This window comes from Talpa occidentalis, unplaced genomic scaffold (assembly GCF_014898055.3).
Source record: "Talpa occidentalis isolate TD23 unplaced genomic scaffold, MPIMG_talOcc4v2.1 talOcc4.7, whole genome shotgun sequence".
In the NCBI taxonomy this organism is placed as follows: Eukaryota; Metazoa; Chordata; class Mammalia; order Eulipotyphla; family Talpidae; genus Talpa; species Talpa occidentalis.
This window is the reverse complement of record NW_023605083.1, coordinates 98,036,369-98,063,086: the sequence shown is the minus strand read 5'-3', so window position 1 is coordinate 98,063,086 and position 26,718 is coordinate 98,036,369. Positions and strand designations below refer to the sequence as shown.

The window sequence follows — 26,718 nt, the reverse complement described above, 5'->3', positions numbered from 1 at the left end:
GCTCCAGTCTCCCGATCTTTTCAAGATCTTCTCATTTAAATCCTCTCCTTTTCTTGTACCCCTTTACCTGGTTGCCTACTTCAGGTCTTAGCTCCAAGTCACTAAGAAATATTTATGGAGGGGGCCCACCTGGTGGCACAGGGGTTAATACCTTAGCGCTATCAAGCTATTGCCAGCCACTGCAGCCTCAGCTGAGTTAGATCCCCAGCCAGGAAGCTAAACCATGTGGCACAGCAAACCTCTCCTGTCTCACCCACTGCTCTCATCAGGGGTGTATTTCAGCGGATCTGCCTGTTCTGCTTCCCACTCTGTCTCTGGTGAATCCTCTTGCCCCCCACACCTCTGGCCTACACCCCATTTCTTGTATGCATGAATAAAATATTTATGGAGTGCTGCTGATGGCAGTTAAGAGCAGAAAATTTGCCAAGTAGGCACCACAAGACCAGAAACCTGGCTCTTTCAAAGCTGGGGGCAGGAGGTAGAAGTGATTAACCAGCTATAGAAAGTAAAAATCCTTAGGTGCCAAGCTCTAGATCAAGAGACACAGACCTAATCAGGTGTCAGGCTGCTGTAGAGTCACAGGGCACAGACCCGAGCAAATGTCAGATTGTCTTGGGGCCGAGACCCAAAGGTGAGGATATAGAGATTGAGGGCCATTGTAGAATCTCTGGTCCTTTCCAAATTCTACATAGTTATTCAAAATCAACAAAAACAAACCACTCCACAAAGGAGTGAGCCCCTCCCAGAGAGAAGACTGTATCAGTGCAGCCTCTGCATTGGCATGAGGCAGCAGTCCTTCTGCCCACCTATGCCTATGCAGGAGCTGCTTGTTGCCAACTCTCTCCCTCTGCAGGGCAGCAGCCTCCTGCCTGCCCATGACCTGTACCATGTGCTTCTCTTCCCTGACCTCCTCACCAGAGGCAGCTCTCCTCCCTAGGCTGCCAGCTTTTGACTATGCAGGCCTCACTTTCAGCAAACCTGTCCCTTCTGCGGGCAGCCCTTTCTGCCCTTTCTGCCCACTTGTGTATATGCAAGTGTTCTTTATTCTTCTCTCCCCTCTATAATAAACCTGCTCTTTGGACATAACTAATGTCTTGGTCTTGTGGAGAAACTCGCTGTGTGCCACAGATAGGGGAGCTCTAGTGAAACTGTTGCAGAAATAAATTCTAGCCTTTTACCCAGGCAAGGGAAGAACAAGCGGTACTTCAGGAATGGTGAGGTCATTCCTTTATCACTCATGCATGAGGTCTCAGACCTGGGCAGTCCCGTAAGATCTGAGCACCTGTCTAGAGACAAAGGGTTTCTTTTATACACAACCGTCTTATATTGATAACATTGGTTAGTGAGCACAACTATTTGCTGCACAACTCCTAGACAAAGGGGGAAAGATGGATATTCGGGGATGTCCTTCGAGAGATAAATCAACTTGGCCGGCTGTCTGACCTTGTAACCTCTGTTTAGGGCCTCCCCTGGTGGTGCAGGCGGTTGAACTCAGCACTGTGAAGCTGTCCGCAGCCTCTGCAGTGCAGGTTCGATCCCTGGGCTGCCAGCAAGGGTCCCACATGGCCTGGCAGACCTCTCTTGTCTCTCCTGCTGCTCCCCTCCCTGCAGTGTGTTTCGTTGGTCTGCCTATTCTGTTCCCTGCTCTGTCTCTGGTGAGTCCTCTCATCCTCCCGCAAAAAATTAGATGTCACGCTCTCTAAGGAAATGTCTATTAAGTAAGCAAACTTGTTATTTACAATTGCATTGGATTATTTACTGTACCAGGCCTAAGACCCTTTAGCAGAAAAGATTAATTTGCTTAGCAATTCCTTTTCAAAACTTTCCCCAGAGTTAACCCAAGGACCCCACTCTTCGAATCCAACGTCTCCAAAACTGAGTTCACTACCACTTTGCTAGGGATTAGCCTTATAGAACAAAACATGAAGGGTCTCAAGCTCTCCTGACAGACTGGGTGGAAGCAGACCACCACCAATGCCCACACGATTAAACAAGGTCAAGTTGGCTAGCCTGACCGCTCTGAATAAAGCCAAAGAGGCTGTGCCAATGAACCACTTGGGCATGGGAAGACTCTCCAAGAGAACAGAGGGCGCTGAGCCCCAGACCAGGAGCAGGCTCCAGCATGAGAAGGGCCCCTTCCTCAGGACAGCTCCTCTGAAGCCCCCACTCCAGATAGGTGTCCCTGCTGGTTTGTGAATCCACGTTGTAAGAGCCACTTAACTAGTCTCCCTGCTGTCCTGTCTGCCCTATGGTAACAGGGCGATGCCCAGGAAAAGGGGAGGTTCCTGCCCCACCCGAAGGAGGATGGAGCTGAGCAGCGAGAAGAAGCTGGAGAGGAGACTGGAGAAGGGAGGAAGCAGGATGGAGAGCACGGAGACACATGGAGGAGGCACATGGAGCAGAGAGACATATGAAGAAACTGCGCTTGCCTTTTGGTCGTGGACTGGTTGACACAGATGTGGGTGAGAGACTTGTGGGGGAGGTTATCAATGGCAGCTTTTATCTTGATTTTGATATTGCTCTTTTCCTCCTAGACTAGTCTGGTTGTTTCTAATCCTTTTCTGTGGGTCCCCACGGGAAGGTGCTTTAGACTTAGGGCAGGATCTCAGGTCTTGCTCTAGGCCAATCCTGTTTGGGGGGACTTTTACCCACAAGGGGAAGGGTAACTTTGGGTGCCTGATTTAAAAACTATATTCTTTGCCTTTCCTGAATTGTTCAATAATTGTAGTAAAGTTCCTTCCCATTAAAGGCCTTGTATCTTTTGTCTTGATGCGCTGGATGGCAGAACCTATTTAGAGCAGGCAGATTTGGGGGTTCTGGGATGCCCCTCTCCTTGCCCCGTAACACTACAATTTCACAGCTGCAGACTTAAAGTTCTAAATGTGTATCTGAGGGTGGACACCTCATCTGTGATTCTGCCTGGCGGGTATTTCCCTCAGCACTTCCTCAGAGGTTTTACCTGACCACTCCCCTTTAAAGAGCCCTGAGGACTCCAGTCCCTGCCAAACAGAAGTAGGTGCAGACAACTGACTCTTTATTTTCCTTCTTGTTCTTATTTTTATTTTATTTTTTTACATTATAAAGGACAGCTTATTAGGAAAAGGAGAAAGAAAAAGAGAGGCACCTGCCTAGTCACAGGTGGTCTGGAGAGCTGCCGGATTTTCTTTTTGTAATGCAAGTGCCTGACTTAAGCTTTGATGTCCAGGAATCCAGTTCAAAGAGGGTTAGTGCAGATAAACACGTTGCCAGCCACGCGACTAGGCAAAGAGCTAGGCTGCCTCCCCACAGAGGTTCCTTTGTCTCGTAGATTTTGGTTGATTTAATTAACTGATCGGTTGGTGCTACTAGGTTTTTTCCTTGCCCTCCTTCCCTCCCCTTGCGCTCCCTTCTTTTTTTTTTTTTTGTGGGACCCTCGCTGGTGGCTGGGGATCGAACTGGCGCTGCAGAGGCTGCGGGCAGCCTCGCAACCCAGGGGAGGTCCCCCTTCTTCTTTCTTTACCTGCACTCTAAACCCCCCATCTTATGTTTTAAATCATCACTGTAACGCAACCAACCCATTCCGGGTAGGTTTATTAACGGTTCTAGCAGCCACATGCTCTTCGCCCTTGTTTGTAGTCGCTATACTCCTCCGTACTCTCCACTGAACTCCTCCACCCTCGACACCGCACCACCACCACACTGCACTCTGCTGTGCCACCCTTATAAACCAGTCTCTTAGCCTAGGTGTACCCACCTACGCATGCCCACACCCTACTCCAGGTGCCCGCCATCAGGCATGCATTAGGACCATCTATCCTAATGGCGGGAGGGCAGAAAAGCCTCATACCTTTTACCTACCCTACAATCACTCACACCCCCACCCACAGGTCCAGTCCCCAAACTCGACCCCAATAGCGCAAGATCCCAGGCCCATGCCCTCTCTACTGGAAACCCTACTGTCGCCCAAATGTGTTGGGTAATTTCCAGATCTCATAGGTAATAGGCCTCATTTTTTTTTTTTTTTCAAAGTTCACTGGTTTTTACTGATGAGCAAAAACTGGTCCAGCTGCAGCAAGGGTTAGCAGTAGCTTGACATCACCTGTTTTAATTTCTTCTGCTTCCACTACCTGAAGCAGGCTCGTTTGTGGGTCTGTTGGGTTATACCCTCTGCTCCCCATCCCACACATCAGGGGATCCTGCTCACTATGTGGCCCCAGGGAGCCATGCCCAGAGGGGCACCTGGCTGGTTGAAAATACAGGTGCAGGAGCATGAATACAGGCTGAGACCTTGCAGGGTAAAAGGAATTGATCAGGCTTCTTATGCCACTTATATCTGTGGCTATCACCTGTGACCTTGATCGTATTAAAGCAGAAGGCACATGGGTGTGGGGCACACGTGCCTGATTGTGAACGCCAGAGCAATGGGTGCGTGAATGCATGTGTAGTGTCTACAACTGTGCCTAGGAAATATAGGGAGAAAAGGTCTCAACAGATTCCTATTGATGGAACAGTTGAGAGTAAAAAAACTTTCCTACAAAGGACTAAATAGACCTGGAAATACACCTGACATTTACAAGTTTTCTTTGACATAATACTGGTAATTTTTTTATGCATTTTGTCCTGAATCCACAAAGTTTTGTTTTGTTTTGAGTAACCAGGATCTGCAGCAATTTTTTTCCAGCAAAACTAACTTGTCACATTTTCTCTCCCCTTGATACCAACACAGCATACAAATAGTGGTAGTAATTTTTGCTCTGGTGTCGCAGCGGTTGAGCGGTTCGTTCCCTGGCTGCCGGGTGAGGGTACTGTTATAGGACAGGGAGAGGGGCAGCCCAAACCCCGCAAACCTGCCTATTCTAAATGGGTTCTGCCATCCGCCGCATCAACACAAAACATAGGAGACTTTAATGGAAAGGAACTTTAATAAAACTAGGAAACAATACAGGTAAGGCAAAGAATCTAGTTTCTAGATCAAGCACCCAAAGTTACCCATCCCCTCGTGGGTAAAAGTCCATCCAAATGGGATTGGCCCAGAGCAAGGCCCCAAGGCCTGCCACAAGTCTAAAGCATCTTCCAGTGGGGACCCACAGCAAAGGGTCACAAACAACTGGACAAGCCCGGAAGGAAAAGAGCAAAATCAACATCAAGATAAAAGCTGCCATTGTCACCTCCCCACGGGTCTCACCCACATCTGTGTCACTCAGTCCACGACCAAAAGACAAGCACAGTTTCTTCACGTGTCTCTCCACGACCAAAAGACAAGCGCAGTTTCTTCACGTGTCTCTCGGCTCCATGCGCCTCCTCCAGGTCTCCTGGCTCCATCCTGCTTCCTTCCTCAGTCCCTTCTTCCGCTTCTCCTCTTCCTGCTCAGCTCCACCCTCCCTTGGGTGGGGCAGGGAACCTCCCCCTTTCCTGGGGACCACCCTGTTGCAGTACCACAAAAAGAAAGAAAGAAAGAAAGAACCGATGGTGAACTTATCTGGCCTGGGATGGTTGCAAAACAGACTTGAAGGACAGGGTGACCCTCAGAGCCTTTTGGGAGTACCAAGAAAAGCTGTCTTTCAACCCAGAACTGCCAGTGGCTTTATTTACTCAATTGTGAAATTGGGTGGCTTGTTCTATGGATCCGAGGAGTTTCTATTTCCAGAGTAGTTGGTAGTAAACACTAGACTTGGAAAAATTAAGCACTACAGCAGGGGCACTTCCTGATACCGCAAACCAGGTCATTTCCCTGTTAGACATTTTAAAAATTCCCTACAGGCTTGTAAAGGCAGGACAGGACACGGAGCAGGTTTTCTATGATTCTTCGCAGAGAGGGGAAAGGAGGAGAGAGTCCTGGAGCCCTCAGTGGCTTTTGCAGGCTTTTATTGGGATTTACCAGGTACACAGCAGACTGAGCAAGTCTTCACTCTTTCTGGGCTCTCTGGAGTTCTCTGGTGGTCTCTGCTTCTCTGCTCTCTGCTTCTACTCGTGGTTCTTTTGTTCTGCTTCTGCTGGCGTCCCCGTGATGCCGCCCTAAAAGCCCAGTCTTAGCCCAGGTGAATCCCAGCAACATATGCCCACACCCTACTCCAGGTGCCCGCCATCAGGCATTCATTCAGGACCGCAGGGTTCTGTCATCTATCCCAATGGCGGGAGGGCAGAAAAGCCTGATACTTTTATGTTACCCTACAGGGCTCCATTGATCTGGACACCTGGTTCTATCTAGTGTTAATGATGGAGGACAAGAATAGAAAAAAAACTGGGGCCTCCCTGGTGGCGCAAGGGGTTAAGCACCACACTAAGAAGCAATCCGCAGCCTCTGCAGCACGAGTTTGATCCCCACCCGGCCAGAGAAACCCATCTGGTGGGCGAAGCAGACCTCTCCTGACTCGCCTGCTGCTCCCCTCAGCAGTGTTTCAGTCAGTCTGCCTGTTCTGTTGCCCACTCTGTCTTGGGTGAATCCTCTCACCCCCCGCCCCCGCATCTCTGGCCTGTACCCCAGCGAGGGTCCCACATGGCGGGCAGACCTCTCCTGCCACCCGCTGCTCCCCTCAGCAGTGTACTTCCGTCCTTCTGCCTGTTTTGCTCCCTGCTCTGGCTCTGGTGAATTCTCTCACCCTCCCACGATTCTGACTGTACCCAGTGCTTGTATAAATAAATAAATCTTTAAAAAAAAAAAAGAATAGAAAAAAACTAAAAAAGGAGGCCTCACAAGACCAGAAACCTGGCTCACAAAAGGAGGTGGGGAAAGAAGAGATTAGCATATCCATCTCATCAAGACAGAAGCTAGTATCCTGAGGCACAGAGGCCTAGATTACAAAGCATAACATCCAAGCAGGTATCAAACTGCTGTCTAGAGCACAGGCCCAAAGGTAAAGATATGGAGATTGAGCCCATTATAGAATCTCCAGTCCCTTTCAAATTCTACATAGTTATCCAAAATTAGCAACCAACTGACAGCTCCCAAGGAGTGAGCCCCTCCCAAACAGAAGACTATATCAGTGCAGTCTGCACTGGCTCCGGGCAGCAATCTCTCTGCTCACCTGTGACTATGCAGGTGCCTCTTTTCACCAACTCTCTCCCTCTGCAGAGCAGCAGTTTCCTGCCTGCCCATGACCTGCCAAAGCCGCCTGTCTGCAACCATGGAGGCCTCTCTTAGCAACCCTGTCCCTTCTGGGGCAGCTCTTCCTGCCCGCTTGTGTCTACTCAAGTGTCTTTTACCATTTTATCCCTTCCCTACTAAACCTGCCCTTTAAATATAACAAACGTCTCTGTCTTGTGGAGAAACTCGCCAGGGAAACTCGCCGCGTGTTGCTGAAATGGGAGCTCTGATGACAGCTTCCCCAGAGTGAACCCAAGGACCCTGCACTTCAAACCCACAGCCTCCAAAACCCACATTACTACTGAGCAACTGTATAGACCATACAGTGACATCAGGCATTTGAGAAAAGAAATCAGCTTTATTCATGAACAAACTGGCAAGGGGAGTTGCTGCAAGACTTAAAACACCGTATCAAAAGATTCATACAGGCTATGCCAAAACTAGTTATACTTTGTGAAAGGTTTTGGTGTGATAAAGAAAAGGAAAACCAGGCTAAGTTTCTCACAGGGCAAGAAATTTATTGCGCTCATGGGTGAGGTTCACCAACCCCCACGGGGGTTGGAGAAGTCGCACCCTTTGGGGGATAAGGGCAAGTTTTCATAGGGCATGTTCTGGCCTTGGAGGGAGGTAGAGAATGTGGAGTTGAAGTTGCTTTTCAAAGAAGTTTTTTCTCTTGGAACTGGTTGTTCTTTCAATGCTGCTTATCAGGGCCGGTGCAAACGGGGCAGAGCTGGCTCCCGGGATGCAGGTGGCAGCAGTTTCAAGTTCCCCTCTTCTACCGCATCTCTGCCCCAGCCTTGACCTTACACTTTGCTTTAAAAACAAAAAGGGGGTAATGTTGGGAGCCTGCTGCCCTAAAGGGAGCTGGAGTTTTGGGAGAGTACCTGTTTACTCTGCATACGGAGTTCAAGGACCTTACAAGTTCTGCAAACAGAACTTCTTCCCAGAATTGATTCTTCTCTGAGGACGTGCTGGCTTGTATGCATGTTCCCTATTAACCATGAAAACGTGTTTTCAGCAGTAGCTTACTAATCTTTATAAGCAAAAACACAATTGCATGCTATTTTCTTGTTCATATCTGTAATAAAAGCTTGGGCTGTGAGAGCGAAAGGCAGAGCTGCTCTTGATGGCTCTCCCCAGCCTCCCCTCCCCACCATTGCAAATTCATTTAGACTCCAAATCTTTGTTAATGGCAGAGAACTTCATTGGCTATCCTGTCCACGGCAGAGACAAGTGATAAATTCAAATCTATCTCTCTGAGCAAAAAAGGCAATCAGGTTATCACAGATTTTGGGGACCAGGGTTGAGAACAAAGGAGTTAAATTTTATTGCCTGAAAAACAGGTGGGGGCAAAGAAATGTGCACTTGGCTCAAGTTCATTGGCTAGTCACAGGGCACTTCATACATGAAGTATGAAGAGACTTTTCTTCAGATAACTTGAGTTTTGAATTTCTGTTGAGAGCCTTCTCTGGGATCTCAGGCTCCAGTCTGCCTTGCAGTTTACCTCAAGGTTACCCATAATCTTCTAGCCTTTGTTTTGTCTGTAAAAGCAAGTTTCAGAAAGGAAAATTGGATACTTTTTTTCTCTTAAGATCTGAGATCAATTTAACCATTTAACCTCAATTTCACTAGGTTGCTTGAGAAAATACAGGGCCCCCAGTTAAATTTGAATTGTACATTAACAACCAATCTTTATTTCTTTTTGGTATGATCTGTGCTGTTTTTATCTGTTTTGGCAGAATCTGGTGGTCCAATTGTAATTGTGACAGCTATAGAAAGGGGAGATTCCATATTCCTTGCCCCAGCCAAGGAAGGGTGGAGTTGAGCATCCAGGGAAAGCTAGCAAAGACTGAGAAAAAGGAAGGAAGAAAAAGGAAATGAAGACCTGGAGGAGGCACATGGAGCAGAGAGACACGTGAAGAAGCCGCGCTTGCTTCTCAGCCTTGGACTTGTACCAGAGTCTATGGAGACATGGAAGGAGACACTTGAAAGAGACAGAGATGTGGGAGAAACCCTGGGGAGACTTGGGTTGATTTTGCTCTTTTCCTTCCAGACTTGCCTGGCCCTTTTCGCCCCTTTCCTATGGGTCCCCACCAGAAAGTGCCTTAGACTTGTGGCAAACTCTTGAGGTTCAGTGGCCCTGCTTTGGGTCAACCCTGTTTTTCTGGGCATGGATAGCTTTGGATGTTTAATTGGAAACTGTTTTGACTATATTCTTTCTCTTTTCTCTATTGTACAATATTTTTTAAAATATTAGTTTTTTTGACTCTTAACAAAGGGATGGGAGGTGGGGCTTGTATGTGGCGAGAGTTAGGAAGTAGAAAGATATAGCTAAGAGTAGGCATCAAGTCATGTCAACTGTTTGCAGAGTTTCTTAATGGTAGTATTTCAGGGTCTAACCCTCAAGCTTTCCAATCAGAAAATGGCATATCCATCCAACGGTAGGCCTATTGGCAATAGTTAATAAATTTCATAATTAAAATTTTCTGAGATGTGGTTATTTAAACCACAACAAATCATTTACAATGGGAGATAATTTATATCATTTATCTAGCATCTTCTTAATATTAGGTATTTACCCTAAAATTGTGGGAGATACTTGATTTTCTCTCACCCTCCAGTGAAGCACAGCTCTTGATGCCTTGACCTTTTTTTGGGTATCAGGTCCATCCATACTCTGTTAGGGCCTCTAGGTACCTGGGTTCCCAATCTGACTCCAGGATTCTTAGTATTCCCAGAAATTCCAAGCCTTCATTTATGAACTTAGGAGTCCCTGCTTGTTTCCCCTTTCTACACACCATCATGCAATGTTCTTTGATACTGTGTGCAGACCTTTTCACCATTGTGACCTATCCTCTGATGTTATGTTGAAAGTGGAAATTCTGAGTCTTACAGTCTTCTGGTTGATAGCCTGGACATAATGTCCACATATTCTTGGATGCTTTTTAATGACTTGAAATTTCTATTACCTTCACAAAATGAAACTCAGAGGATAGTGAGGTGGCGTGAGGTGCTGGTAACTTCTTTTGAATCAAGGCATCATCAGAATGAATTCCCCTGCTCTTAGATCTATGACCACACCTGTCCCACTAATGTATATCCAGCACCTAAGTCAACTGCTGGTACATAACAAGTGGTTAATACAATTAGCTTCACAAGAAACAGCTTTCCCCCCCCCCATTTATATAAATATTAGAAACAAAAACTTAAAAATACAGAAAAGCAGCTAAAGAAACATCATCTATTCTGGCAACCCTGAAACAACCATCATTAACTTTGTGTAGACTATCCCTTCATTCATGGCTCTCATAAGTTCACACAAACACATAGTCTTACATATAGAGCTTTATACCATATGTGCTGCAACTACATTTTTCTTTTCCCCCAGTCTCTATGCCTCTTATTCCCTCCATTTTCCTTTTTTCCCTCCCTTCAAGTTAGCCAATATTATGTCTAATATATATTCTTCCATACTTTTTTTTTAAATTTATACAAGAGCTGGGGTATAGGCCAGAGGCACCGGAGGGTGAAAGGATTCACCAGAGACAGAGCCGGGAGCAGAACAGGCAGATGGACCAAAAACACTGCTGAGGGGAGTAGTGGGTGAGACAGGAGAGGTCTGCCATGCCATGTGGGTAGCTCCCTGGCAGGCCAGGAATCGAACCAGTGCTGCAGAGGCTGGTGACAGCTTCACAGAGCTGTGCTAACCCACTGCATCACTGGGGAGGACAGCATCTCTCTTAATTTTTGCCAAATCCTTGAAGTGTAAGTGACATCTCACTGGTTGTTTTAATTTCCATCTTCCTAAATATCATTTAGGTTCACAGTATTTTAATAGGTTATTGACATATTGAAAGGTCATCCAATCCATATGGATTTAAGACTTCAATGCAAAAAATTAAGTTATTGAAATCTTAGAAACAAACCTGGAGACTTTTATAATCTAGGGATTAAAGAAACCCTTTTGAATAAATAGCAAATCAAGAATTTAAAAAAGGAAAAGATATATTTTACTGTAAAAATATGTGGTAACATTTTACTATACAAAAAAGTATAAAGACAAAAATGCTAAATTAAAAAACACTTGCAACATACATGACAAAGAATATCTAAAATACATGAAGAGTACCTCCAGACATATAGGATAGACAAATCAATAGAAAAATAGGCAGAAATATATATAGGCAAATCACTGAAGATAATTGTTAGATAAAAACACTATGAAATCTGGATGAAAGCTTTTGTTTAATTTTTTCTCTTGGGAAATTTCTTATAACTTTTAATATGGTTAAGTGCTCTTCCATATTAATATGTTTATAGTGTGTCTCCTCAGTGTGTATTTCTTGGCAAATGGTTCCTGAATGTTTCCCCATAAAATATACAGTTTATAAGATCTTCTTGTGGACTTAATATCTGGATGATTTATCGCTTTTTATATTAGCTGAGTTTCTCTCTGATGTATTCTTTGATGTACAATAAGGCTTGAGCTACTTCGAAAGGCTTTTCCACATTCACTACATTTATATGGTTTTTCTCCCGTATGCATCCTCAGATGTACAGTAAAGTCTGAATTAGTCCTAAAGGCTTTTCCACATTCTTCACATTTATAGGGCCTCTCCCCAGTATGAATTCTTTGATGGAGAGTTAGCTGTGATAGGGTAATACAACCTTTGCCACATTCCTTACATGCATAGGGTTTTTCACCAGTATGTGTTCTCCAGTGTACTGTAAGATATGAACCCCTCCTGAAGGCTTTTCCGCAGACATCACATTTGTATGGTTTCTCTCCACTATGAATTTTCTGATGTTCTGTGACATGTACCATCTGGCTAAATGCTTTCCCACAGTCATTACATTTAAATGGTTTCTCTCCAGTATGTGTCCTCTGATGAGTATTAAAGCCTGAGTTACTTGTGAAAACTTTCCCACATTCATTACATTTATAGGGTTTTTCTCCAGTATGCCTTCTTTGATGCACAGTAAGCTGTGATGTATTTGTGAAAGCTTTCTCACATTCATTACATTTATAGGGTTTTTCTCCAGTATGGGTCCTTTGGTGTACAATAAGGTATGACTTAGTCCTGAAGGATTTTCCACAATCACAGCATTTATAGGGCTTTACTCCAGTATGAATTTTCTGATGTTCCTTGAGATTTACCATTTTTGTAAAAGCCCTTTCACAGTCAGTGCATTTATATGGTTTCTCCCCAGTGTGAATTCTTTGATGTACAGTTAGGTGTGATTTTATTCTGAAAGATTCTCCACATTCATTACATAGGTAAGGTTTCTCCTCAGTGTGAATTCGCTGATGTATAATTAGAGATGAAGAGCGCATGAAGGCCTTTCCACACTCATTACATTTATAAGGTTTCTCTCCTGTATGCATTCTGTGGTGTACGGTAAGGCATGAATAATTAATGAATGCTTTCCCACATTCGTTACACTTATAGGGTTTCTCTCCTGTATGAATCCTCTGATGTTCTGTGAAATTTGCTATACGATTGAATGCTTTCCCACACTCATTACATTCATAGGGTTTTTCCCCAGTATGAGTTCTTATATGAACAATAAGGCTTGAATTACTTCTATATGCTTTTCCACACTCATTACATCTGAAGGGTTTCTCTCCAGTATGAATTCTCTGATGAACATTAAAAATTGTGGTATTCTTGAAGGATTTCCCACATTCATTACATTTATATGGTTTCTCTTCAGTATGGGTTTTCTGATGTACACTAAGATATGATTTATTCCTAAAGGCTTTCCCACAGTCATTACATTTATAGGGCTTCTCTCCATTATGAGTTTCCTGATGTCTTGCAAGTTTTGATTTATCACTAAAAGCTTTGCCGCATTCACTACATTTGTAGGGCTTCTCTCCAGTTTGAATTCTCTGGTGCTGATTAAGGCGGGCACATTGGCTAAAAGATTTCCCACAGACATTGCATTGATAAGGCTTCTCCTTAGTATGAATTCGCTGATGTACCATAAGTGATGAAGAAGCAATAAAGGCCTTTCCACATTCATTACATTTGTAGGGTTTTTCTCCAGTGTGGATTTTTTTATGTTGACTGAGATACGAAGGCTGGCTGAACATTTTCCCACATTCACTACATTCATAAGGCTTTTCTTTAGTGTGAGTTCTCTGATGTTGAATGAGTAATGATCTATAACGAAAGGTCTTTTCACATGTACTACATTTAAAGGGTTTGTCTTTATTATTGTTTTTTTCCCCTAAGGTAAGTTCTAAAGTAGGCCTTACGGTTTTGCTGCCATCTTTATCAGTACAAATTTTCTTCCCCAAATGGATCTTTGTAATAAAATCTAAATTATCTCTGTAATTTCCTTCATGTGTTTGACATATACTGTGGACTTCTTCTGTGATAACTCCTGGTTCTGGGAAAAGAATAGATCCAAATCTAAGGCCTCTTTGACCAGTGGAAATTTTCTTTTGTGTTATTATTCTTTGACTTAATTGACTCTCCTGACTATTTTGCAATCTTACTATTCTGTCATTCCATTTCCATAATCCTCCCATTCTGGAATCCCATAGGCCATTCCCTGTGAGTTTCTCAATTATGGGTTTCTGTGGTAAATCTTCTGTAGAAATAACCTCTGTTGGTATAGCATTCTTGGTTCCAGATTTGGTGTCCAACTCTGGTGGGGAAAAGGAAAAAAAATCAAATACTTCAATTTCCCAAGTTGGGGCGATCTTACTAAAAAAAGAGAAAGGGGCCAATAACGGTTTTTAACTGCTTGAAAATTGGTTCAAGAAGAAGGCAGTAAGAGATGCTGTTTCAGCAAAGAACCTAAGTAGTAAAGTCAAGGAGTTTTTTTATAGCCCTTCTAGAATCTAAGTTTCTCAAATATTTCTTTTCTCATTCCTTTTGGAGTCATCTTTAGTGAGTATTCTTCATAAATTGTGACTACTTCCTTGCTTATAATTTACTTCACAAATCAGATATTTGTCCCTAACCATATTTTCTCTATATTTAGTCTCATTTTTTTTTTTTTTTTTTGTTGAACAGCTTTTTTTGTGTGGAGGGATTTATCAAATTTCCATGTCAGAGTTGCTTTACAAGTGGTTGTATGTTCCCTTTTACAGAAATTTTATGGAAGAAAACACTTGAAAGCTGATCATAGATCTGAGACATCCATGAGTAGAGGGGAGGAGAGAAGTGGAGAGGCTGAGGGAGAGAGGAGAGCCTAATGAACTATGGTGGGGGACTATGGGTCTTTTGGTGGTGGAAGAGCTACTGTGTACATACCTGAGGGATGAAATTCCATACTGTCAAAAAATGAACAAGGATGTAAAATAATGGTACTTACTTAAAAAAAGATGGAGAGCAAGTTAAATAAATATGGGTTTGAAGGCAAAAAAGCAATGAAGAGAAAGGGAAGAGTAAAAAAAAAATCAGGTAGATCTAAATTAATACTGACTGCACATAACATTCACAATGATGTCTTATGATATTGACATGCAGAATTAAAATCCATAATTCAAGAATAAAGGTGATTAAATGGAATAAACTGTTCTAAGATCCTTGTGTTTTTTTGGAAGGAGGGGGGTAATTTATATTAAACTGCTAGATCAAGGATGCATGCATTAACGCTAACCAATACAGAAATAATTTTAAAATATTTAATTACCAAGCAATTAGGGAAATAGAAAAACGAATTTAAAGGATGGCATGACTAGGGAGAAAAATAATATAGAACTGGCAAGACACACCCAGATGGCATATTTATACATTATGAAATGATACTATAGGCATACTAAATACTCCAAAAGATAAAAGACTATTACATGAATTAAAACAAAAATCTAGTAGTATGCTACTTGAAAGAGAAATATAAAATGTAAGACTATGTAAAAGGTGACAGTGAATATCATATAAACAATAACCAAAATGATGATGCCATAATATTAATATCAGACAAAATAAGACTTAAAGGCAAAAACCACACACAGAAATAAAGAAGATATTTCATAATGATTAAAGGCTCAATTTACCAAAAAGCTATAACACTTCTAACTTTATATTGATGTAATAACACAGTTTCAATATACATAGGCAAAAGTGAATGGAACTAAAATAAGAAACAGACAAATCTATAGCCATTCTGTGAAACTTTAAAAGATTTCTCATTTTTTTTTTTTGCGCTATATATTACCTATCATGTAAAATAAAACCCATCCTCCTGGTGCTTATTAACTCACCAGGATAGGGCGTTCTTGAAATTTCTCTCATTATCACCCATGGTCCTTTTCCATCCTCCAAATGAGATATCATGTCTGGTTTGGAAACTGCAAGCCCTGTTGCACAGAGAAATGAATAGGATTTGATTGTGTCTATGAGTATTACTTATGTCCACATTCAATTTCAGTTCTTAATTTCCTGTGCAGTGTGGTTATTATAAGTAAGATGTTCTAGAGATGTGCTGTTCAATATGAACACCTGTAGCCACTTACAGTTACTCAATTTGAATTTAAATTAAAATGACATAAAATTGAAAATTCAGTTCTTCAGTTTGACTAGCCAGATTTCAAGTGCCCAATAGCAACCAGTGCTAGTGCCTGCCATATTGGACAATACAGATATAGCACACAGCACAACATCCTATTGTATAGTGGTGTTACAGAGAATTACAAAGGTAACCTAGAGAAGCTCAACACTATGACCCCAGGTTTGCTGGAATAACATAGATCTTGGGAATAATATGAGTTTAGAAAGCCAGAAAGAACAGGAAGACATCTGTTCCTTTCTAGACATACTTATGATTCCTGTTTATGGAAGAATGAGGATATTTAGTCCCAAATTTGAGGGGACTGTCAACAATCTCTGAAATTCCAAGAAATATCTATTTCTTACTCTACAATGGGCAGATTTAGTTAAGAGCAAGGAATAGTACAACTCCCAACAATATGCCCTTAAGACTAAGATTAGGGGCCTCCCTGGTGGTGCAAGGGGTTAAGACGCAACCTATGAAGCTCACCACAGCCAATAAAGCACAAGTTCAATCTCCCGCCAGGGAGGTAACCCACATGGCACAGCAGACCTCTCCTGACTCATCCGCTGCTCCCCTCAGTGTATTTCAGTCGATCTGCCTGTTCTGTTCCCTATTCTATCTCTGGTGCATCCTCTCACTCCCCAAAACTCTGGCCTGTACCCCAGTTCTTGTATGTATAAGTATATAAATCTTTAAAAAAAAAAGAAAGACTGTAAGATTATAATGCCTAAATTCTAATCCAAATTTCAGTTAAGTACTTTAAAGGCACTGTATCTTCAGCAAACCTGGTCAAATGGGCAGATATGAACACAGAAGTTATCTTACCCAGGGAAACAAGATTCCTATAATTCTCTAGCATCACATCTTTGTGCAGGTTCCTCTGTTTAGGGTCCATCAACAGCCATTCTTCCAGTGTGAAGTCTATAGCCACATCTTTAAATGTCACTGATTCCTAAAATAAATACACTGTAAATCACCCAGGGACTATAGAGCTGTTAGGCAAAATAAGACATATAAAACTTGGAAAGAGGGCCTCCCAGGTGGCACAGCGGTTGAGCTCTGGGTTGCGAAGCTGCCCGCGGCCTCTGAGGCACCAGTTCGATCCCCAGCTGCTCCCCGGCCACCGGAGGAGGGTCCCACATGGCATGCAGACCTCTCCTGCCGCCCGCTGCTCCCCTCTGCAGTGTACTTCGGTCCTTCTGCCTGCTCTGCCTCCCGCTCTGGCTCTGGTGAATTCTCTCACCCTCCTGCGCTTCTGACTGTACCCAGTGCATGTATAAACAAACAAAACAAACAAATAAAGAAAGAAAAACATGCCTCTATTAAAAAAAAATTAAAAAAAAAAAAAAACTTGGAAAGAACTCCAGAAGTCGGAATCAGCAATTGACTATGGAAATCAACCAGTTCAACCCTTACAGGCTGTAGGAATCTCTCCAGTGATGTGAACTTAAAACCACAAGTTTTTTTTTTTTTTTTTTTTTTGGTAATGAGATTTTTATTTATTTATTTATTTATTTTTTTTAATAATAAATTTTATTTTTATATTCCCCATACAATTGCAGCCCCCCCCATTCTGACCCCAATCCCTCCCCTCCCACCCCCGCCCCCCTAAAAGTGTCTCTGGTTCGTAGTTTTTTGTTGATTTTGATTTTCACTTTCTTATAGTTACTCGTTTTCCTGGTCCCTTATTTAAGTTTTCTAGATTCCTGCTATGAGTGAGACCATCTGGTATTTTTCTTTTTCTTTTTGGCTTATTTCGCTGAGCATGATCCCTTCCAGTGCCATCCATGTTGCTGCAAATTGCATGTGTTTATCTTTTTTGAATGCTGAGTAATATTCCATGGTATATATGTACCACATCTTCTTGATCCAGTCATCTATTTTTGGGCATTTGGGTTGTTTCCAAAGCTTAGCTATTGTAAACAGTGCTGCTATAAACATAGGGGTGCAGGTGTTCTTTGGAATTGATGTTTCTGTGTCCTTTGGGTAAATACCTAGGAGTGGAATTGCTGGATCATATGGAAGCTCTATGTTTAGTAGGTCCAGAAATCTCCACACAGCTCTCCACAGTGGTTGGACCAGTTTGCACTCCCACCAACAGTGCAGAAGAGTTCCTTTTTCTCCACACCCTCGCCAACATTTGTTAAAACCACAATTTTTTTAAGGATTTATTTTTATTTATTTATGCAAACAAGAACTGGGGTGTAGGCCAGAAGTGTGGGGGGTAAAAGAATTCACTAGAGACAGAGTAGGGAGTAGATAGGTGGATCTACTGAAATACACTGCTGAGGGGAGCAGTGGGCGAGGCAGGAGAGGTCTGCTGTGCCAAGCAGGTCAGCTACCTGGCTGGGGATAGAACTTGTGCTGCAGTGGCTGGTGACAGCTTGATAGGGCTGAGACTCTAACCCCTACGCCACCAAGGAGGCCCACCAAAAACATTTTTAAAAAAGCAAAATCTGGGCCTCCCTGGTGGCGCAAGGGGTTAAGACACAACCTGTGAAGCTATCCTCAGCCTCTGCAGCACGAATTCCATCCCCGGCCGGTTAGGGAGCAACTCACATGTCACAGCAGACCTCTCCTGACTTGCCCACTGCTTCCCTCAGTAGTGTACTTCAGTCAATCTGCCTTTTCTGCTCCCCACTCTGTCTCTGGTGAATCCTCTCACCTCCCCCCACCACACCTCTGGCCTATAACCCCGTTCTTGTATGTATAAATAAATAAATCTTTAAAAAAAATAACTTCATGGGAATATGATCAAGAAAATCCATATTGTATAAAAATAAAATATGTCCAATAGAAATAAAATGCAAGTCATATATGTAATTTTAAGTTACACAGAAGCCACATTAAGTAAAAACTTGTGAAATTAATTTTAATATATTTTATTTAGTCTAAATATATACAAAATAATGTAACTTCAATATATAATGAAAATTAATGATACTTCACAGTTTTTTTTGAGAAAATCTTTGGAATAAGATGTATATTTTATATATTTACACTTATTAATTTATATCTAAATTTGGACAGTCATATTTTAGGTGCTTAACTGCCACATATGGCTACTGTACTGGATAACACACTGAAGTGCAAATGATCTGGTGTTTTCAAGGGGGAAAATAGGGAGGAGGAAATGACTAGATTAAAACCTAACAGGCCAGGCCCTCCCTAGTGGCGCAGTGGGTTGAATGCTGCACTGTGAAGCTGTCCGCAGCCTCTGCAGCGCGGGTGCGATTCCCAGCCATCCAGGGAGAAACCCAGATGGCGTGACAGACCTCTCCTGCCTCGCCCGCTGCTCCCTCAGCAGTGTCTTTGGTCCGTCTGCCTGTTCTGCTCCCTGCTTTCTCTGGTGAATTCTCTCACCCTCCCGTGCCTCTGACCTGTACCCCAGTTCTTGTATAAATAAATACATCTTTAATAAGAAAAAAACAAAAAAACCTAACAGGCACAATTAACTAATCGTAATATATAAATCAACTGGGAAAACAAACACCATCTCGATATTTGATAACATTAAAGCTATTTTTTTTTTTTTGCTGGAATCACTAACATATTTAACATTTAAAAAATCTGTTATAGATACATAATGAAATATTTGTAGATGAAATTATGTAATGTATTTGCTTCAGAATAAGTGAATGGTTGAAGATGGGCAATAGATGCAAGGGGATTCATCAAACCACTCTTTCTATTTCTGTCTAAGTATAGTGCACATTATTTGTCCGGTACTGCTCTAAAGGGCTTTTATATAATAATTGATTGACATCTCACAGTAAGAAAGTTGCTAATCTATGAAAAAGAAAGTGATGCATGAAGAGTTTACGTGCCCAAGTTTTTACAGAAGTGGCAAACTCGAGGTTCAACTTTAGGCAGTTTGACTCCAGAATTCAAACTCAAATTCATCCTACTCCATGATATAGTACACTAAAAGACCTGAGTAGCTGACTAATTAAGCAAAGGTCTCAAGTTAGAGCATATTTGGTTAAGATTTGTTCTCTCTCAGGAGAAACATCCTCTGGGAAAGTTTTCCGCCATAGAGATAAATACTTGTCAAATTGATTAAACCTCTTTATTTGGACCTCAAAGTTTGTGAGACACTTTTTTTTTTTTTTTTAAGATTTATTTATACAAGCACTGGGTACAGTCAGAAGTGCGGGAGGGTGAGAGAATTCACCAGAGCCAGAGCGGGGAGCAGAACAGGCAGACTGAGGAAATACACTGCTGAGGGGAGCAGCGGGCGTGGCAGGCTCTCCTGCACCATGTGGGACCCTCGCCGGCAGCTGGGGATCGAACCAGCGCTGCAGAGGCTGCAGGCAGCTTCGCAGCCCAGCGCTCAACCGCTGTGCCACCAGGGGAATCCCAAGACATGTTTTATATAATTCTGCTAATAATAAAATATGGCTGGGAGATAATTTCATAAAATTTATTATTAATCATTTCACATGTAACACAAATTACAATGAACTTAGAAAGTTTTGTTTACTTTTCCCACTAAGAACTGAGAGAAATGAAATGTGAGATTGATGCTACCAGCCCTGAGCTTACTGCATATAGCAAGCAGAGAGGGTATTAATTGTGTACTTGCAATGAACTGGGAACATTAAGACATAGTGGCAGTAAAAGAGGGCCTTTTTCTTTATTTCCTTACATATAATTCTAGGTATTACCTTTGCCAATTTTGGTTCTTCTCCCTGAAGGTGAAGATGTTTGTCTGGCTGGGAAACTTCAGGACTCTGAGGAGATAAAGGATAAGAGATAGGCTGCCTATATTGACAACAGACTCTCAGCAAGCACCACACTAGTCCACTGTGGATAGGGTGTGTATGAGTTGACCCCTTTCACTTTTTAGTTATGGCTGAAATTTAGGTACCATAGTAACAGCCCATCATCATCTTCTTTTGCCTTATTTGAGACACATACGAGCATGAGAAAGATATAACTGCATTATGTGTAATGGAGGTTTTTAATAAAGAACCTATTAAAATAAGAATAAACTTACAAAGGGGCCTCTTTGGGTACTACATATTTCTCCTTTTATATAGGGGGATGAAATCCATTTCTCAGAAATCATCCGTTTTTACAATTGAAAAATAATTAGTGTCGGAGGGCGGGCAAGTTTCACTGACCACTTAAGAAACATTTCAGTAATCTCTCAAAACATTGTTTTCTTCTAACCTTAGAAACTATAACCCCAAAGGACCTGATTTTATAAATGAAATTTTACTACACCTTCTAGTAGTACTTAAGTTTAGATTTTGTGCCATTAAAAACAATGATAGGTAATGATATTGTTTATTTAAATTTCATTGAGAAAAGTGTTACCTAAATTTCAAGGATAATTTTCTCCCCTCCCAAGTTCTTATTTTAAAATAAAAATACAAATATTCAACTTCCTGAAAGTTAACAATGATGTGACTTTCAACTTCTGATAATTAGGGATGGGTATAATTAGGTCAATATTAGTCAAATACGTTGGGTCTATTGAAAATGTGCAATATTTTGATATTTATTGATCTTTCTTTTTTAGCCATTATTTACGTGCTATGTATTCTGATCACTATAGGTTATAACCAATCATTACTATCATTACTATGACAAATTGCATTTGGTGGCATTACTTCTGAATCTATTTCAAAAAGTCATTGCTGAAACAAATCTTTTATCACATTAATACCAATCTCCTTCACATACCCACACACATAGATATATACAGCTAAGTGTCATCACTTTCAGCCTGAATCACTAGTTTACCCACTGTGTGCTTCCTTAGAGTCTTGCTCTTAAACCCCTTTCTGACCTGAAGTAACTTCATAAATACAAATCACTTGTAATTGGGTACTGCTTAAATCTATTCCCGTGAGGTTTCCATAACCAATTTAGCCTATATTAATGTCCTATTTCTTATCTTCATAGCACTCATCATGTCTATCATACTACTAAGAAATCATCATTCACCTAAATAAATAATGTAACTATTTCATATGTATACCTGAGATGGTAAGCTCCCTACAGCCAAGCACTGTGTCTTGAGACATTTTCTTTCTCTCCATGTCATCTATTAATATTGATTACATCTTAATGGGTAGAAAACAGAAGATTACTGAGAGGTGCACAAGGAGAATAGTCCCTATGAATTGTTTGTGCATGTATACATATATTTTCTCCCAAATAAAATTTCCCTTCCCAATTGAAAAAATTTCATTCTATTATCCTATATGTAACTGAAATTTCCTGGGAACAATACAACACAATTTAGCATCAAAAGTAAATTTCTCTCACTGCCTATCATATTTAAAGACTGCCCAGATATTTACTGAAAGCTTATGTGCCTTGAAATTTGGTTCATATGTATAGTGGATCTCCCTACATATCACAATTTTTTACTATGATGAACATAATTTTCATGGATCAAACAATTTGATTCAGTTACCAGAGGGCTGTAGGTGAGGTAATCAAGTCACAAGACTTCAGGAAAAGTAGACATGTTCTCAAACCAAGGTAGCAGGACAAAAACAGAAGAAACCCCAACTTACCAGAGTTCCAATAGAAAAAACCATAGCAGTCACAATTTTTTCTGTGTTTCCCTTTCTGGAAAAAGTGGAATCCTGCAAAGACATATCTGAGAAAGAGAAATATTTAGTCATGAAAACCAGTCTTGCATTAGAAATCTCAGTCTCACCAAGTTGGAATCCTGACACATCAGTGAGCACAGTTCCCCTAAAAAACACAAGATCAATCCCCAAGATCAGCAAAGGAGGAAGATTCTATTCCAGGGGATTCTGAAATTTTAATTTCAATACCATTAAATGTAGTCACAGCTAGCAGTCAAGGCATTGTACAAGAACCTTTCAAGATTCTTTCTCATTTGATCTTCACACCATCCCAGGGGGAATTATGCTCCCATTCCATATGAGGAAAAATCAAACTACTTACCCAAGGCTATCTCTGACTCCAAATCAGTCTAATTCTAATGCCCCACCTTTTCCACTAAATCAATTTGTGTGATTAAAAAAAAAAGATTTATTTATTTATGCATATAAGAACTGAGGTACAGGCCAGAGGTGCTGGGGGTGAGAGGACCCACCAGAGACAGAGTGGGGAACTGAACAGGTAGATTGACTGAAATACACTGTTGAAGGGAGCAGCGGGCGAGACAAGAGAGTTCTGCTGCGCCATGTGGGTCAGCTGCCTGGCCGGGGATGGAACTCGTGCTGCAGTGGCTGCTGCTAGCTTCATAGTACTGTGTCTTAACACCTTGTGCCACCAGGGAGGCCCTTCTACCTCCTTCTTTAACGAGGATGTAGCCTTGTTGATGTGGAGTTGGTTCAAGAAACGGTGCCACATTTATGGTATTTCCTTATACCAAATGGTACAGACTGTTAATATAAATTTCTCTATAATATTAAACTTAAGCATAAAGGGACAGTGACATAGTTCTGAGTTCTGTAGAAATTCTACTTTGTGCGGAAAGTATTATCAGCAAATTAAGTAGCTTTTGCTCAATAAACAGAGCAGAACTTAATCTCTAATTGTACAGTTTGTACCAATCAAAAGCTCCCTGAAATGACACAGTAATTAACCATGCCCTTTTAAACATTATAAAAATTATATTATGTAGAGCAAGGCTGTTATAAATTCAAAGAACATTAGATAGAGAAATTAAGTAGATATGAATATATTGAAACTTGAATACTCAAATATTGTTCAAGTATTCGTGGAGCACTTGCTAAAATTAGTCATATACCATAAAGATCATGACCACAAAGAAAATCAGAATCAACACTTGTTCAAACATAATTTGAAATAAAAATTGATACTAACAAATACTAGCAATAATGACACATCAACACCAGAAAATCTTAACTTTTGGGGTATTATGGAACCATGTGAAAAGCTGATCCTGTCCATGGAAATAAGGCACATGCACATGTGATATTGCATATTATCTCTGGGTGTGTGAAGACACCCCCCCCCCACCAGTCCATACACTAATCCCCAAGTTAAGAAGTCCAGCTTTAAAAGGGTGGAAATAAAAATGGAGTGAAAGAAAAAAAAAATTTTCCCCAATTACAGAAAGGAGACCTATAAACAATGACTGAGTTATTTTCACTTCCAAGGAATCACAGTAGGGTTTGCTGCTATCAAGCTACAGCTAACTACTTCAGTATAAGTTCTATCCCCTGCCAGGGAGCTGACCCACATGGTGCAGCAGACCTCTCCTGTCTAGCTTGCTGCTCCCCTCAGCGGTGTATTTCAGTAGATCAGCCTGTTCTGTTCCCTGCCCTGTCTCTGGTGAATGCTCCCCCACCCACCTCTCGCCTATACCCCAGCTTTTGTAAGCATAAATAAATAAAAATAAATCTTAAAAAAAACAAGCTTTCAAAGAATGACCTGAGTTAGTGGGAAATAAAGGTACTATTGAGAACCTGCCTTGAAAAAATTAATAATGTATATTTATTATATCTTGTATTTGATAGCATTTATATTTCAATAAAAACTAAGGATTACTATCTTAGAAAAAAATGACCTAAATCACCATTTCTTTTAAAATTTGTAACGATTAATAAACACCTTCTTGACAATTTGCCATGTAGAGTCAAATATGCTTACTAAGCAAAGTTATTTTATTTTATAATCGGAATTAACAATGCTATTTGAGTCTATATATTCACCTTGATCTCAATTGTGTAAAAATAAAATGTAGAGAAAAACACTGCAACTGAGTAAAGCAAAACCCTACTGAGTTCTCTAAGACCTGCCTGGGCACTGTGAGTTATACTCTTCTTTCTAGTGTTCTGTATTTTCCAAGTAGACAACTTTATAAGGACCTACATATACCTAAATGTTTGGTGTAGGAATAAAATTCTTGAGTTTTTGTCCACACTCCTAGGTTCTAATGTTCGGCCATGGCAATGTGAATATAGGCAAGTCACTTGAGCAAAATGAATTAGTTATTACCAGGTAAGGCTAGCCACATTTTAAGTTTCTTCTTTCACCTTTGGCCTTACGCAGAAGATGTTTAGGTTAACCTCCACCCCTCCCTGCCCCCCCTGTAATAATGTCCCTAGATGTCAGTCCTGTCTTCCCAAGCACTGCAAGAGTGTCAAAGAGAAATTTCACTTGCTGTGGTTCCTAACCCAGTGTAGTTATTTGAAAATAATGAAGAGACCAGGCTCTCACTGAAAATTAAGCGCGATGGGCCAGGCCAGCATTTCCCAACCAGAGCAAGGTACACTGTCATGTCAGAAGAGACGTGCTTTAAAGGTGATTATTTGAAGAGCCGTAAAATGAACTGACAAGTAAAACCTGACTTGGTTACCCAAAGGCGGTTCCTCACCTGCAGGTTCAGAAGCCAAGGCAGAAATTCTGCCTCCTCCGCTAACAGCACCTCCCTGTCCACTTGGGTTCCCCGCCTAACAGCACCTCCCTGTCCACTTGGGTTCCCCGCCTAACAGCACCTCCCTGTCCACTTGGGTTCCCCGCCTAACAGCACCTCCCTGTCCACTTGGGTTCCCCCTCAACAGCACCTCCCTGTCCACTTGGGCTCCCCCCACAACAGCACCTCCCTGTCCACTTGGGTTCCCCCCCTAACAGCACCTTCTTGTCCACTTGGGTTGCCCCCCTAACAGCACCTCCCTGTCCACTTGGGGGGCTCCCCTCCTCCCTCCATCAAAGGCACGGGGCTGGAAAGAGGGATGAGTCTGGTCTGCGGCCCGCGCGCCCTAGTGGAACCCCTAGCCAGGGCCGGCGCTCGGCCCCCCAACCCCCGGGGCCGCAGTCTCCGCGAGGGCGCAGACCGCCCGCAGCGAGGCCGGGCAGACCGCCGACACCCAGCCGGGAGCCCCCGGCCCAATCGCCTCTCGGGGTGGGCGGGTCAGCTCAGCGACACGGACGCATTGGGAACGGCCACGCCCCGGACGCCTCAGGGAGGCAGGAGCCGAGGGAGGGGCGAGGGGAATCCCGGCCTGGCGCCCGGGGTAATGAGTACCTGGCGTCCGAACTGAGGACAACTGAGGGCACTCGCAGAGCAGGGCGGGAACGCTTCCAGCAATGGCGCTGGCTCGGATGGCCGGCCCCCACGCACGCCAGTGCGCCTGCGCAGCGGGATGTCGGAACTACAGTGCCCAGAATCCTCAGCGCCTAACATTTTCCTACTTTGTGGGCTCAGGCATTGGGGTAGGTGCGTATTGTGCAGTTATCAGGCTGTCCAGGGACCTGCCAAAACCAAACATGGTCCTAATTTGTACTTGGACTGCTAGATCTAGTTTCCAGCAACACTTCTGACCCTTTCTCAGCAGTTATTCTGGAGAAACTTGCTTTCATAGGGGAGAAGCAGCTGCTTCTGGCCACTGAGGTCAGCCACAAGCAGCCTGGGTGTCCTTTGCTTAGCGGCCTGTGATCTCTCCAGGTGACCTGAGCATTCTGACTGCACAAGTTGGAAGCTGCAGGGGTGAGGTGGGATGAGGGGGAGATTGAGGGTGTGCACTGGGGAGATGCCCCTCAAAGCCATGCACAGGGTGCCTTTTGTTCAGTAGACTGTTCCGTGCGTAGTTTTACATTGCCTCTCCTCCCCTTACTCTTCAGAGCAAACATTGTTCACACTTAAGAGCCCAAATTCGGGAACCTCTCTTTTTCACGCTCCTCACTGCAGTGTACAGCCACGAGTCTCTCTGATCTCCCAGTAGGGAGGAGAGATGGGGCTTTGTCACCTGTATGGCCAGACCCCAGGTGCTCTGCAACTAAACCAACAGTCCCAGTGCCTATGTACATCTTAGAAGAGTCCCCATGTATGGTATGTGCACTGCACAACCTGTGCTTGATCTCCAGTTTATTAGTCTTGACTGGAATGGCGACTGCCATGGATGCAGTTACTCCTCCGGCTCCCTACTCTGCTACCACAGTGAGCCACCAATCTCAAGTAAAATATCAGTGAGTCAGTCCACCATCACCAGCGATGAACTGGCAGAAATTTTTTGTGAGCAAAATTTAGTTTTTCCTGGTTGTACTTGAGTTTTATTAGGGCCTCCCTGATAAACTTAGTCTGCCTGTTCTGCTCCCCACTCTGTCTCTAGTGAATCCTCTCACCCCCCCACACCTCTGGTCTGTACCCTAGTTCTTGTATGAATAAATCTTTTTAAAAAATC

General features: G+C 42.5%; 1 protein-coding gene across 1 annotated transcript; it reads right to left on the bottom strand.

Annotated features, from left to right (window-relative positions):
- Positions 1-11,076: 11,076 nt before the first annotated feature.
- On the bottom strand, positions 11,077-25,633 carry ZNF624 (zinc finger protein 624). The gene is made up of 6 exons (XM_037493845.2): positions 25,563-25,633; positions 22,108-22,193; positions 20,242-20,307; positions 16,400-16,526; positions 15,285-15,380; positions 11,077-13,720 (listed from the first exon to the last, which is right to left on the bottom strand). Exons 2-6 carry the CDS (start codon positions 22,189-22,191, stop codon positions 11,496-11,498), a joined length of 2,598 nt encoding a protein of 865 aa, XP_037349742.1. The 5' UTR covers positions 22,192-22,193; positions 25,563-25,633; the 3' UTR covers positions 11,077-11,495.
- Positions 25,634-26,718: the final 1,085 nt, after the last annotated feature.